Source organism: Hemiscyllium ocellatum, chromosome 9 (assembly GCF_020745735.1).
Source record: "Hemiscyllium ocellatum isolate sHemOce1 chromosome 9, sHemOce1.pat.X.cur, whole genome shotgun sequence".
Taxonomy (NCBI): Eukaryota; Metazoa; Chordata; class Chondrichthyes; order Orectolobiformes; family Hemiscylliidae; genus Hemiscyllium; species Hemiscyllium ocellatum.
The window spans coordinates 52,646,310-52,659,494 of NC_083409.1; the positions used below are offsets into that span (position 1 = coordinate 52,646,310).

At 42.2% G+C, this 13,185-nt stretch overlaps 1 protein-coding gene across 1 annotated transcript in view; it reads left to right on the top strand.

The window, feature by feature from the left end:
- Positions 1 to 13,185, top strand: part of lamc1 (laminin, gamma 1) — a 295,283-nt gene that overhangs the window by 156,854 nt on the left and 125,244 nt on the right. Inside the window, exon 2 of the mRNA XM_060830312.1 lies at positions 7,202 to 7,506. Within this exon, the coding sequence (XP_060686295.1) occupies positions 7,202 to 7,506 (305 nt within the window). The remainder of the gene's footprint in view (positions 1 to 7,201; positions 7,507 to 13,185) is intronic.

Genomic DNA, 13,185 nt, shown 5'->3' on the forward strand with positions numbered 1-13,185 from the left:
GTTGTAGGGGGGCTGGAGTAGGTAGATAAATCCCTGGGACCTGATCATGTATTTCCCAGGAATTTATCTACCTATTCTGGCCCCCATCCATGACTCTCTCCCAGAACTTTGTGGGAGGCTAGGGAAGAGATTGCTTGACCCCTAGCCACAGGTGAGGTACTGGAATACTGGAGGGCAGCTGGCATGATGCCATTTTTTAAGAAGGGTTTAAGGAAAAGCCAGGGAACTAGAGAGCAATTAGCTTTAAATCTGACTTGTGTCCAATACTGTCAGTGTGTCTTGTGGCGTCCACCTCAAAGGGGTTCAGGTTTCATATGAGAGGAACTTGTCCACCAATCTTTGATCAGTCTGGCTGGCGATGAGGGGTTTTCTCCACTGGGATTTCATCCCAACGTGTGTGTGGCCATTTATGAGCATCCCTACCTGTGACGCCAGAGTTTTCCTAGTAATGTTTGATACCCACGCTGTCCTGCAACACTCATAGTATAAAATGGCTCCCACACATTAAGTCTAAGTTAAATCTGATACTTATTGGCTGACCTAAAATATACCCTTCAGGTACAGTTTTAATCAAGTTATGGTGACTTAATTTTGTGTTAGCTATAATCATTTTAATAGCTAATGATATTGGGCAACAGAAATTATAATGTATTTTGTGAACTAAGTGCAGCATATAGTTTTAGGCTATAACTAAACATGCAATTTATGTTGAAATTTAAGAAAGAGCAGCAAAAAGCAAACCTAAAGATTATTTAAGAAAGGTTGTAGGAAATGGCTGGAATCTATAGACCGGTGAGCCTGACAATGGTAATGGGCAAGTTGTTGGAGGGAATCAAAACTTGCTTGAGTTTTTTGAAGAAGTAACCAAGCGGATTGATGAGGGCAGTGGTGAATGTGATCTATATGGACTTCAGTAAGACTTTCAACAAGGTTCCTCGTGGTAGAATGGTTAACAAGGTTAGATCACAAGGAGAACTGGCTTGAAGGTAGAAGCGAGAGGGGGATGAAGTGTTGCTTTTCAAACTGGAGGCCTGTGATCAGCAGTGTGCCATTAGGATTGGTGCTAGGTCCACTGCTTTTTGTCATTGATTCCAGTGATTTGGATGTGAGCATAAGAAGTATGGTTAGTAAGTTTGCAGGTGACACCAAAATTGGAGGGTAGAACTTGTACACTTAATGGTAAACCCTTGGGCAGTGTTGCTGAACAAAGCGCATGCAAATTCATAGTTCCTTGAAAGTAGAGTCATAGGTATATAAGATAGTGAAGAAGGCATTTGGTATGTTTGGCTTTATTGGTCAATACATTGAATGTAGGAGTTAGGAGATCATATTATGGTTGTACAGGACACTGGTTAGGCCACTATTGGAATACTGTGTGTAATTGTGGTCTCCCTCCTATAGGAAGGATGTTGTGAAACTTGAAAAGGTTCAGATGAGATTTACAGGGATGTTACCAGAGTTGAAGGGTTTGAGCAGTAGGGAGAGACTGAATAGACTGGTGCTATTTTCCCTGGAGCGTTGGAGCCTGAGGGGTGACCTTAGAGGTTTGTAAAATAGTGAGTGGTGTGGGTAGGGTAAATAGGAAAGGTCTTTTCCCAGGGGTGGCGAAGTCCAAAACTGGAGGGCATAGGTTTAGGGGGAGAGGGGAAGGATATAAAAGAGACCTAAGGGGCAGCTTTTGCACGCAGAGGGTGGTGCCTGTATGGAATGAGCTGCCAGAGGCAGTGTTAGAGGCTGATACAATTGAAACATTTGAAATGCATCTACATGGGTATAAGAACAGGAAGAGTTTAGGGGGACGTGAGCCAAATGTTGGCACATGTGCCTAGGTTAATTTCGGATATCTGGTTGGCATGACAAGTTGGACCTCTTTGTTTCTATCTGGTACATCTCTGACTCTAATAGGGTTTCCTTTCTTTTGTGATTTGAGTATTGAAATCCTTCTGAGAAAATACAAACCTCCTTCATGAACTGAAATTGTACAATTTATTGCACATTACTTGTTTTTATTTCTTTGGGTTTTGAGCTTTCTTGGTAAAGATCAGCATTTATTGTTTGTTCTATTTGCTCTTGAGAAAGGTTGTTAGCCGTCATCTCAAATTGCTGGAATAGGTACACCAGACTGCTAAAAGGAAGTGGATTTTAGCGACAATGAAAAAAACAACATTGTTCCATATGTGCCTTGGAGGGGAACTTGCAAATGGTAGTTTTCCTATATATCTGCAGCTCTAGTTTTTCTAAATGGTAGAGGTTTAGAAGGTGCTGTCAGAGGAATCTTTAAGTTGCTGTAATGCACACGTCTGTCAGTGGTGGAGGAAGTGAATGCTGTAAGGTAGTGTCTGGAGTGCCATTGAAACATTCTGCTTTGTCCTGGATGGCACTACACCTATTGATTTTGATCGAGGCAAATAGAAAATATTTTATCACACTTCTGGCTTCTGCCTTTTAGATGAAGAATAGGCTTTGAGGAGTCAGGAGGTGAGTTATCCACCAGAGATCCCAATCTCTGACTTGCTATTGTAGTCATAGTATTTATTTGTCTGGTTCAGTTTAATACCTGGTCAGTGGTGATGGGGATTCAGTGCAGTAATGCTGCTGAATTTAAGGACAGATGAATAGATATTCTCTTGTTGGAGATGGCCATTGCCTGGCACTTCTATGTAATGAACATTGCTTGTCTGTAATTCGACTTGGCCTGGGTTAAAGCTCGCTCTTGCTCCATATGGACGCGGACGCAGACTGCTTCAAGTTTTGAGGGATTGCAAATGCTACCGCAATACAAATGTAATTGCAACAGCCAAAATTGGAGTACACATACTATTCAGTAAGAATATGGTTGATCTGTTTATTTTGAATTCCATATTCTCAGCTGCCCTTAATAGCCCTTTGAGAATTTTTAAGAGAAAAAGTTCTCCTCTTTTGTCCTTTGAGAGGAAGCGTTTTTTCCACCAACTTTGTCAAGACCAGTCAGGATCATATGTACTTCAATCAAGTAATTCCTATTTATAACTATCTGTAACTTTCTTATCTTTTCTTCTCCAACATACTTGCCTACCTACCTTGGTGTCATTTGTGAATTTGGCTACTCTGCCATGGCTCCCTTCTATATCATTGATATAAATTGTAAAAGGTTGAGGCCGTAGTACAGACTGGGAGTGGGACTGCACTCATCAAATGCTGCCAATCCAACCAAAGGCCTATTTGTGCATACTCTTTTTTTTAACCAGCAAGATTAGTTAGTTTGCTATCTATGATAATGTGTTATCTCCTACGCCATAAGATCTTATTTTCCACAACAGCCTTTGATGTGACACCTTTGCAGATACCTTCCTGAAATCAAAAAGAAAGCACTTCAGCAAGCTCTTTTGTCCACAACATACGTAATGTCTTCAAATAATTCCAATAAATTCATTAAAATTTCTGTTGATAAAACCATTTTCTCAATTGCCTTGATTTTCTAAGTACGCATCTATAATCTCTCCAATGTTTAACTCTGACTTCTTCGTCATGACAGACATTAAACTAACGTATAGTTTGGTATTTTCTGCTTTCCTCCCTTCTTGAATAGAGGGATTATGTTTGCAACTTTCCAGTCCAATGAAATCTTTCATGAATCTTGGGAATTTTGGAAAATTAACACCAATGCATCAATTACTTGAAGGACGATTTTCTTTTAAGGTCCTAGAATGAAATCCATCTGGACCTGGTGATTTCTCTGATTGCAGCTTCAACTGTTTCCTTCATAGCTTTCCTCGTAATCGTAATTGTGCTAGGATCCTTTCTCTACCTTCCACCTCCCTGATTAACAGCTGTTCCTGAAATGTTTTCTGTATTCTCTACAGTGAAGACAGAAACAAAATATTGGTGGGACTAGATTGGGTTGGGATATCTGGTCGGCATGGTCGAGTTGGACCGAAGGGTCTCTTTCCATGCTGTACATCTCTGACTCTATATTTGTTCATTTCACTTTCCATTTCTTTATTATCTATTACTATCGTCTGTTGTCATTCTCTAGAGGATCCAACGTTCACTTTGCTTTCTCTTTTTTCTTTTTAAATACTCGTGGAAGATCTTGTAATCTGATTTTTACGTTCCTAAATGACTTCCTCTCAAGTTTTTCAAAAATTTTAACCTGTCTAATCAACCTGTTCAGGTGTTATTTCGTACCTCTGGAGCAGGTAGGACTTGAACCTGTGCTTCCTGGTCTGGGCAAGGGCCAGTACCATCTCGTACCCTAATTGCTTCCTCCTGATTAACATTTTAAGTCACTTTCTGTAATCTTTTATATTCTGGCTAATCATCTGATCTGCCACTCCTCTTTATGCTGTCTTATGCGTTTTTTTTCTTGAAGTTTGATGCATTCCTTCATTTCTCTTGTTTACCATAGAGGGTCCTTCCTTTTAGTTTTTCCTTTGTCACAAGAATATACTTGTTCTGAGGATTCTGAAATCATCTCTTAAATCTGCTATGATCGGTCTCCAAGCCTAATATGCCAGCTCAGCTTGGATAAGTTTTCATGTTCACATAGTTGCCTTTATTTAGTTTTAAAATAGTCTCAGCCCTAATCATCATCCTTTCAAACTGAATGTAAATTCAGTCATCTTCGTTGGTGCTATCTAGGGATGCTTTAATTCTGAGGTCATTCCTTAATCTTGTCACATTAGACTTAACATTATGTAATGTAATTTGCTCTCTGATCCATTCTGAAATGATCCCAGCTGATTTTACTACTGGACAAATCAGAGGAAATCGATCTTTTAGATCATGTTTTGGTTGTATTTTAATTTTAACATGTGGTCTTCCACTGAAACATATGCAAAAAAGATCGAAGATTTGGTTTTGTTGTTAAATATGACACAGGGTGGTAATTTTTCAACCTATCAGTCTATTCTAAATTATCAGTAAAGTGATGGAAGCTATCACCAACAGTGCCTAAAGCAGGAGAAAGTGAGGACTGCAGATGTTGGAGATCGGAGTCATAATGTGGTGCTGGAAAAGCACAGCAGGTCAGGCAGCATCCGAGGACGAGGAGAGTCGACATTTTGAGCATAAACCCTTCATCAGGAATATAGGGGGGTTGCTGAGAGATAGCTAGGAGGGCAATAGGTGGATGCAGGTGGGGGGAGGTTGCTGGGTGATGGTGATAGGTTGGAGTGGGTAGTTGGGAAGGAGGATGGACAGGGACAGTTCAAGAGGGTGGTGCGGAGTTGGAGGGTTGGATCTGGGATAAGATGGGGGAAGGGGAAAAGAGTGCTACCAAGCAGCATAAGCTTGGCAATAACAATTAATTATGGGTAACTTAACACAAAATGGACAAGTCAGTTTGGGTCTGTCAGGGCCACTTAGCCCCTGGCATCATTATAGCCTTGGTTCAAAATGGACAAAAGAGCTAAATTCTGGAGATAAGGTGAGCGTGACAGCCTTTGACATGAAAGCCATATTCGACCAAGTGTAGCACCAGGGAGTCCTAGCAAAACTGGAATCAGTGGGAAATGGGACAAAGCTTCTGCTGGTTGGAGTCTACCTGACATGTAGAAAGATGGTTGTGGGTGCTGTAGGTCAGTCATCCTGCAAACATGTCATGGAATCAAGAACTCCTCAGGGTGTTCTCTTGGGTCAAACCATCTTGAGTTGCTTCTTCAATAACTTTCCCTCCATTGTTAGATCAGAACTAGGAATGACTGTCGATGTTTAGCTCCTCAGATACTGAAGTAGTCAACATTCGAATGCAACAAGATCTGAGCAATGTCAAAGATGGGCTGACAAGTGGAAAGTAACATTCATGCCATACAAATATTACACAATGGCCATCTCATTAAGAGAGAATCTAATTACTGCTTCTTTGCTATCAATGGAGTTGCTATCTTGGAAACCCTGCTATTTAGCATTCAGGGTATTATTATTGACCAGAAATCCAACTGGACTTGCCATGTAAATATCGTGGCTATAGGAACAAGTCAGAGGCTAGGAATATGCAGAGTGTAACTCATCTCCTGACTCTCCAAAGCCTGTGCATCATCTACAATACACAACTCAAGAGTCTGATGGAATAGTCCTTATTGCCTGGATGAATGCAGCTCCAATAACACTCAAAGCTTGACACCATCCAGGACAAAGCAGCATGCTTGATTGGCACCACATCCTTAAAAATCGACTTTCCACCACTGATGCTTAGTAGCAGCAGTATAGTACAGATGCACTATAGAAATTCAACAAAGATCCTTAGGCGTGCCTTTCAAAGTTCCGCACAAAGCCACTTGCCCAAATGTTTCATGACTTGGAAATATATCATCATTCCTTTTGCTGTCGCTGAGTGAAAAATCCTGGAATTGCCTCCCAAAAGGCATTGTAGATCTACTAGAGTACAAGGTCTGCAGCAATTCAAGGAGGCAGCTCATCACCATTTTAAGGCAACTAAGGACAGGCAATAGTTGCTGGCTAGCTAGTGACACCAATGTCCCATGAGTGAATTTAAAAAAAACCCTTTCATCACAGCTCCAAAGTATGCTATTATTTTGAAAGCTTTCAATGAACTCCTTATTCAGGCTACTACTCCAGTTTGACTTGTCTGTTCTGTGTTGATTAAGTTACCCATGATTTAATTGTTATTCCTTAATCTCAAACACGCAACATTTCTTTTGTTTGTGCTTTGTCTCACATTGCAGTTACTGTTAAGAAACCTAGAAGTACTCTTTACAAGTGTTTGGCTGTCACTCCTGGTCTCTGGGCCCCTTTTATCTCCTTGGTTAAACAGCCCTGAAATATAAATGGATATTGTGCTTTTACTCAATGTAGCTTTTTTTTTGCATGGTATCTGCATGGATTTAAGCTCATATTGCAATATGGAGATACGTTGTCTAAAACCCAGGCCCACTGCCTGTTCCATATTCAAGTTGATGCATTTCAAGTTACAACTTAAGAGCATTGCTTCTTTATATACTGGCCAACTTCCCTTTCTCAACCAGAACATTCAAGAAATAATGTAATTAACCTCTCTACACAATAAATGGGACTTTGCTATCTGCATTTTGTTTTGCTTTGTAAGTGCTTCCAAAGTAAATAATGGGTGTTGAAGTGCCTGTGCAGACAGGCTTGGAAAATATTGTATGGCACTGTCTAAACTTAAGTTTAGTTTGTTAAAAAGTTGAAATATATTTGATTTAAAAATTAAATTGTTTCATTTTTTTTTCTTTTGTTGCAGGGAAAGCATTTGATATTACATATGTAAGACTGAAGTTCCATACAAGTCGGCCTGAGAGTTTTGTTATTTATAAACGAACTAATGAAGATGGGCCTTGGATACCTTACCAGTACTACAGTGGATCCTGTGAGAAAACCTACCAGAAAAAAAATCGTGGTTTTATCCGAACAGGAGAAGATGAACAGCAGGCCCTGTGCACAGATGAATTTAGTGATATATCGCCCCTCACTGGAGGAAATGTTGCCTTTTCCACTTTGGAAGGGAGGCCCAGTGCTTACAATTTTGACAATAGCCCTGTGCTGCAGGTATAGTCAAGACAAAACCATTACTTATAACTGAGCTAAAGTGATCGTATTACTTGGCGTACACTAAAGCATGCAATGGTCTTGGACCAGAATAGTAGGAATAGTTTCTTCTAATTGTTAAGAACACTACCAATATTTTTAAGATGTGTTTACAGTATTATTAATTTTACACCTTCAGTGCCCATTCCCACACATTTCTCTGAACTTGTTCTTCCTTCTCTCCTGAAAGTGTTGACAATTGCTAAGCATCATTTTGATAAACTCTTGGGTGGGTTACCTTTCAATACTTCAATCTTTAACTAGAAGTTTGACTGCCAACAGGATTTGCAAACGGAGCACTAGTTGGGAACTATTGTAGGCTTTGCTCAACATACTCATCTGCAGTCTACAGCAGAACTTCCCATATAGACATCAGAAGCAAGAATTGTCTACTCTGTATCCTTAGATTGTGACCCCCTGGTTCTGGACTTGCAGTAATCAGAAATAATCTTTCCTTTTCTTGGTTGATTTAATTATTCTCTTAAGCGAGCTCCTTTCTCATAAACATCTACTCATTTGAGGGTGTGGGGAAATCACTGACAAAAGATGACTAAGATAATTTTGTCTTGTTTTACCTCAGAAATTAGTAGTGTTTTCAAAATATTTCATAAAAATGACACATTCTTCTATTCCAGTAACCAACAGTACAAAATTTATGTGGCATTTGTTTTCCTTTTGTCACAAGTGGCCTAGATGTCAATAAAGGTGCTTGGATAAGTTGACACATTTTTATGCATTGGACACCATTGGTGAATTTGGATGCTAACATACAGGTAGTGAGTATTAGCTGGAGGTATGCATAGGCATATCATTATCAATTGGTATGGTAGAATCTGCATGTGCTCAAATAGAGGCTAAGCTAGAAAGAAATTGATGTGCAATTCAAGAAGCTTACAATAGAAGAGCTTTGAGCTAGAGACCAATGTCCTTGACCAGCCAGCTTCCACCCCACAGCATTGCTTCCCAGCTATCAAGGTCTATAGTGAGACTCTGGAAAATGTGAATTACATCTTCTTTCAGTCTCCTCTCAGCAGGGGCAGACTTTGACAATAAAATTCAATACTTCAACATCCAATTTGTCAAAGCCACCTTTGGCTCTCTGAAGAGCAATGCTATATGACAAAGACCTTAAACCCAATCTCAGGCTTCTGGTCTCCAAGGCAGCAGTTTTACCAGACCTCCTATATATGAGATATGATAGGTACAATATGAATGGTATGATATGATATATCTAGCAGACACCTCAAATCCCTCAGTTTTGCCAGTGATGCCTTTGCAAAATCCTGCAAATCCACTGGCTCTTCAATGACAGTGTATTCTGAGGCCACTATCGCCAGTGTTGGGGCAGTACTTATGGCCACAGCATCCACAAGTCTGAACAAAATTTCCAAAACAAACTCTCTACTCGAAGTTCCATCATGATGAGCAATTACCGGGAAGACAGAGGAAGTACTTCAAAAATGTTCTCGAAGCTTTTTTGAAATAATGCAGTAACACTACTATAGGAATAGGTCCAGTCAAGGATAGTAGTGGGAAGTTGTGTGTGGAGGCTGAAGAAATTGGGGAGACACTGAATGAATACTTTTCGTTTCCTGCGGGAGCCTATGCCTCACAACCTGAGCCGCCTCCGAAACTTTAATTTTGTCCCTTTCAAGGATGTAAAAAGGCGGGCCCTGTATAGACTGCTGCTGCACACCGTCCACCTCTTCTCCCTCATCCACCATCCGGACACGCCTTAGCGTGCCCATTTGCCACCGGGCGGTGGGGATCCCCAGTAGAGGGCTCTCTACGCGGGAGTCCTCCCCCTTTCTCTCTGGGATCTGGGGTGGAGGGTGCTGCATGCAGCAGTCCCCTGCAACCGCAGATTGCGGTGGTTCACGGACTCCCAGCCCAACTGCTTGTGCTGTGGAGTCCGTGGACCATGTGTATATTGGGTGTGGGCGTTTGCACTCCCTCTTTGATTTTCTGAAAAACCTTCTCCTCTGCTTTTGGTTGCACTTCAGTCCCACGCTCCTGATCTTCGGGCTCCCGATATGGAGGAGGGAGGGCAGGTCTGAAGACCTCCTCGTGGGTCTGCTCCTGGGCCTAACCAAACTGGCCATAAACAGGTCCAGACAACGGGTCATGAGGGCCGACTGCCTGACCCTCTTCCGCGGTTACCTTAGAGCCCGGGTGTCCTTGGAGAAGGAGCATGCGGTGTCCACCAACACCCTGGAGTTGTTCAGGGAGAGGTGGGTGCCGCAGGGAGTGGAGTGCATCATTTCCCCCTCCAACTCTATTTTGATTCAGTCCCTACACTCCCCTTCACTGTTTTGATCACATAGCATTCCCCTTTGGTGTGAAGGGCACTGCTCGTCAGAGGCCACTCGGGTGTTTTCCTATTTTCCTGGTGGTGGAAATTGAATAAAGATTTGTACACTTTGTGTCTTTCACTGTGTCTCACACCTGCACGCGCGCACACGCACACGCGCGCACACACACCATGGGTGCTGGGGGGAAAAAAAATATAACCAGGAGATTAGCATTAAAAAAAAAGAAAATAAAATATTGTTCCCTTTTGATGTGAAGGGCATTGCTTGTCACAGGCCACTCGGGTGTTTAAAAAATAAAAGAAAGGAAAAAAAAATGAATACTTTTAGTCAGTATTCACTCAGGAACAGGACATTGTTATCGATGTGAATATTGAGTCGCAATTAATTAGAATGGATGGCTTTGAGATATGTAGGGAAGAGGTGTTGGAAATTCTGGAAAGGGTGAATATAGATAAGTCCCCTGGGCCTGAAGGCATTTATCCTAGGATTCTCTGGGAAGCGAGGGAGGAGATTGCAGAGCCATTGGACTTGATTTTTATGTCCTTGTCTACAGGAAAAGTGCCAGAAGACTGGAGGATAGCAAATGTGGTTCCCTTGTTCAAGGGGAGTAGGGATAACCCTAGTTACTATAGGCCGGTGAGTCTTACCTCTGTTGTGAGCAAAGTCTTAGAGAGAATTGTAAGGGATAGGATTTATGAACATCTGGATAGGAATAATGTGATCAAAGATAGTCCGCATGGTTTTGTGAAGGGCAGGTCGTGCCTCACAAACCTTATTGAATTCTTTGAGAAGGTGACTAAGGAGGTGGATGAGGGTAAAGCGGTAGATGTGGTGTATATGGATTTTAGTAAGGTGTTTGATAAGGTTCCCCATGGTAGGCTATTGCACAAAATATGGAGGTATGGCATTGAGGGTGAGTTGGAGGTTTGGATTAGGAATTGGCTGGCTGGAAGAAGACAGAGGGTAGTAGTTGATGGTGAAGGTTCATCTTGGAGTGCAGTTACCAGCGGTGTTCCGCAAGGATCTGTTTTGGGACCATTGCTGTTTGTCATTTTTATAAATGACCTGGAGGAGGGGCTAGAAGGTTGGATGCGCAAGTTTGCGGATGATACGAAAGTCGGTGGAGTTGTTGACAGCGAGGAAGATGTGGCAGGTTGCAGCGGGATATAGATAAGCTGCAGAGCTGGTCAGAAAGGTGGCAAATGGAGTTCAATGTAGGTAAGTGTGAAGTGATTCACTTTGGTAAGAGTAACAAGAAGATGGAGTACTGGGCTGATGGTTGGGATCTTGGTGTCCATGTACACAGATCTCTGAAAGTTGCCACCCAGGTAAATAGTGCTGTGAAGAAGGCATATGGCTTACTGGCTTTTATTGGTAGAGGAATTGAGTTCCGGAGTCCTGAGGTCATGTTGCAGTTGTATAAGACTCTGATGCGGCCGCATCTGGAGTATTGTGTGCAGTTTTGGTCGCCATACTATAGGAAGGATGTGGAGGCACTGGAACGGGTGCAAAGGAGGTTTACCAGGATGCTGCCTGGTATGGTAGGAAGATCACATGAGGAAAGGCTGAGGCACTTGGGCCTGTTTTCATTGGAGAAAGGAAGGTTTAGGGGTGACTTGATACAGGTGTACAAGATGATTAGGGGTTTGGATAGGGTTGCTCATGAGAACCTTTTTCCATGTATGGAGTCAGATACTACAAGGGGGCATAGCTTTAAATTAAGGGGAGGTAGGTATAGGACAAATGTTAGGGGTAGATTCTTTACTCAGCGAGTTCATGGAATGCCCTGCCATTAACAGTGGTGGACTCTCCCTCTTTATGGGCATTTAAACGGGCATTGGATAGGCATATGGAGGATAGTGGGCTAGTGTAGGTTAGGTGGGCTTGGATTGGCGCAACATCGAGGGCCGAAGGGCCTGTCCTGTGCTGTATTTTTCTATGTTCTATGTTCTAATTTATGGGAGTTTCCCAAGACTGTTGGATTGAATGCAAGCATGTATAAATGTTTGCCATAGCCTGCTGTAGTCATATTACCTCTACCATGGAGGTGTAGTGGACAGCGAAGAGGGTTACCTCAGATTACAATAGGATCTGGACCAGATGGGCCAATGGGCTGAGAAGTGGCAGATTAAGTTTAATTCAGATAACTGCAAGCTGCTGCATTTTGGGAAAACAAACCTTAGCAGGACTTATACACTTAATGGTAAGATCCTAGGTAGTGTTGCTGAACAAAGAGATCATATAGTGCAGGTTCATAGTTCCTTGAAAGTGGAGTCGCAGGTAGATAGGATAGTGAAGAAGCTGTTTGGTATGCTTTCCGTTTATTGGTCAAAGTATTGAATATAGGAGTTGGGAGGTCATGTTGCGGCTGTACTGGACATTGGTTAGGCCACAGGTGGAATGTTGTGTGCAGTTCTGGTCTCCTTCCTATCAGAAAGATGGTGTGAAACTTGTAAATCTTTTCTGAACCCTTTCAAGTATTTGCCAGGGTTGGAGGATCTGAGCTACGGAGAGGCTGAACAGACTGGGGCTGTTTTCCCTGGAGCATCGGAGGCTGAGGGGTGACTTTATAGAGGTTTATAAAATCATGAGGGGCATGGATAGGATAAATAGACAAAATCTTTTCCCTGGGATTGGGGAGTCCAGAACGAGAGGGCATAGGTTTAGGGTGAGAGGGGAAAGATATAAGAGACCTAAGGTGCAACATTTTCACGCAGAGGGTGGTACATGTATGGAATGAGTTGCCAGAGGAAGTGGTGGAGGCTGGTACAATTGCAATATTTAAGAGGTATTTGGATGGGTATATGAGTAGGAAGGGTTTGGAGGGATATGGGCTGGGTGGTGGCAGGTGGGACTAGATTGAGTTGGGATGTCTGGTTGGCATGGACGGGTTGGATTGAAAGGTCTGTTTCCATGCTGTACATCTCTGACTCTATGTGGTGCACAGCCTGTAGGATGACAGCTTAAGCTTTACTTCAGTTAACTCCTCATGCTGAACAAACTGCTGTGTTGTGCACTCAGCAAGGTGTCAGAAATGGTGGGTCTACAATCAAATAAATGGCTCAGCTGCAGAATGGAGTTGCTATTGAAAAGAAAAGGAAAGGATATCGCCAATGACTGGCGAGTCCAGAACCAGCGGTCACAATCTAAAGGTACAGTGTAGACAATTTAGGACTGAGATGAGAAGAAATTTCTTCACTCAGTGGTGAATTCTCTGCTGCAGAAAGTGGTTGAGTCCAAAACATTGAATGTTTCCAAGAAAGAATTGGGTATGGTTCTTAGAGCTAAACAGACCATAGGATAAGGAAGAAAGTGGGAACAGCTATTG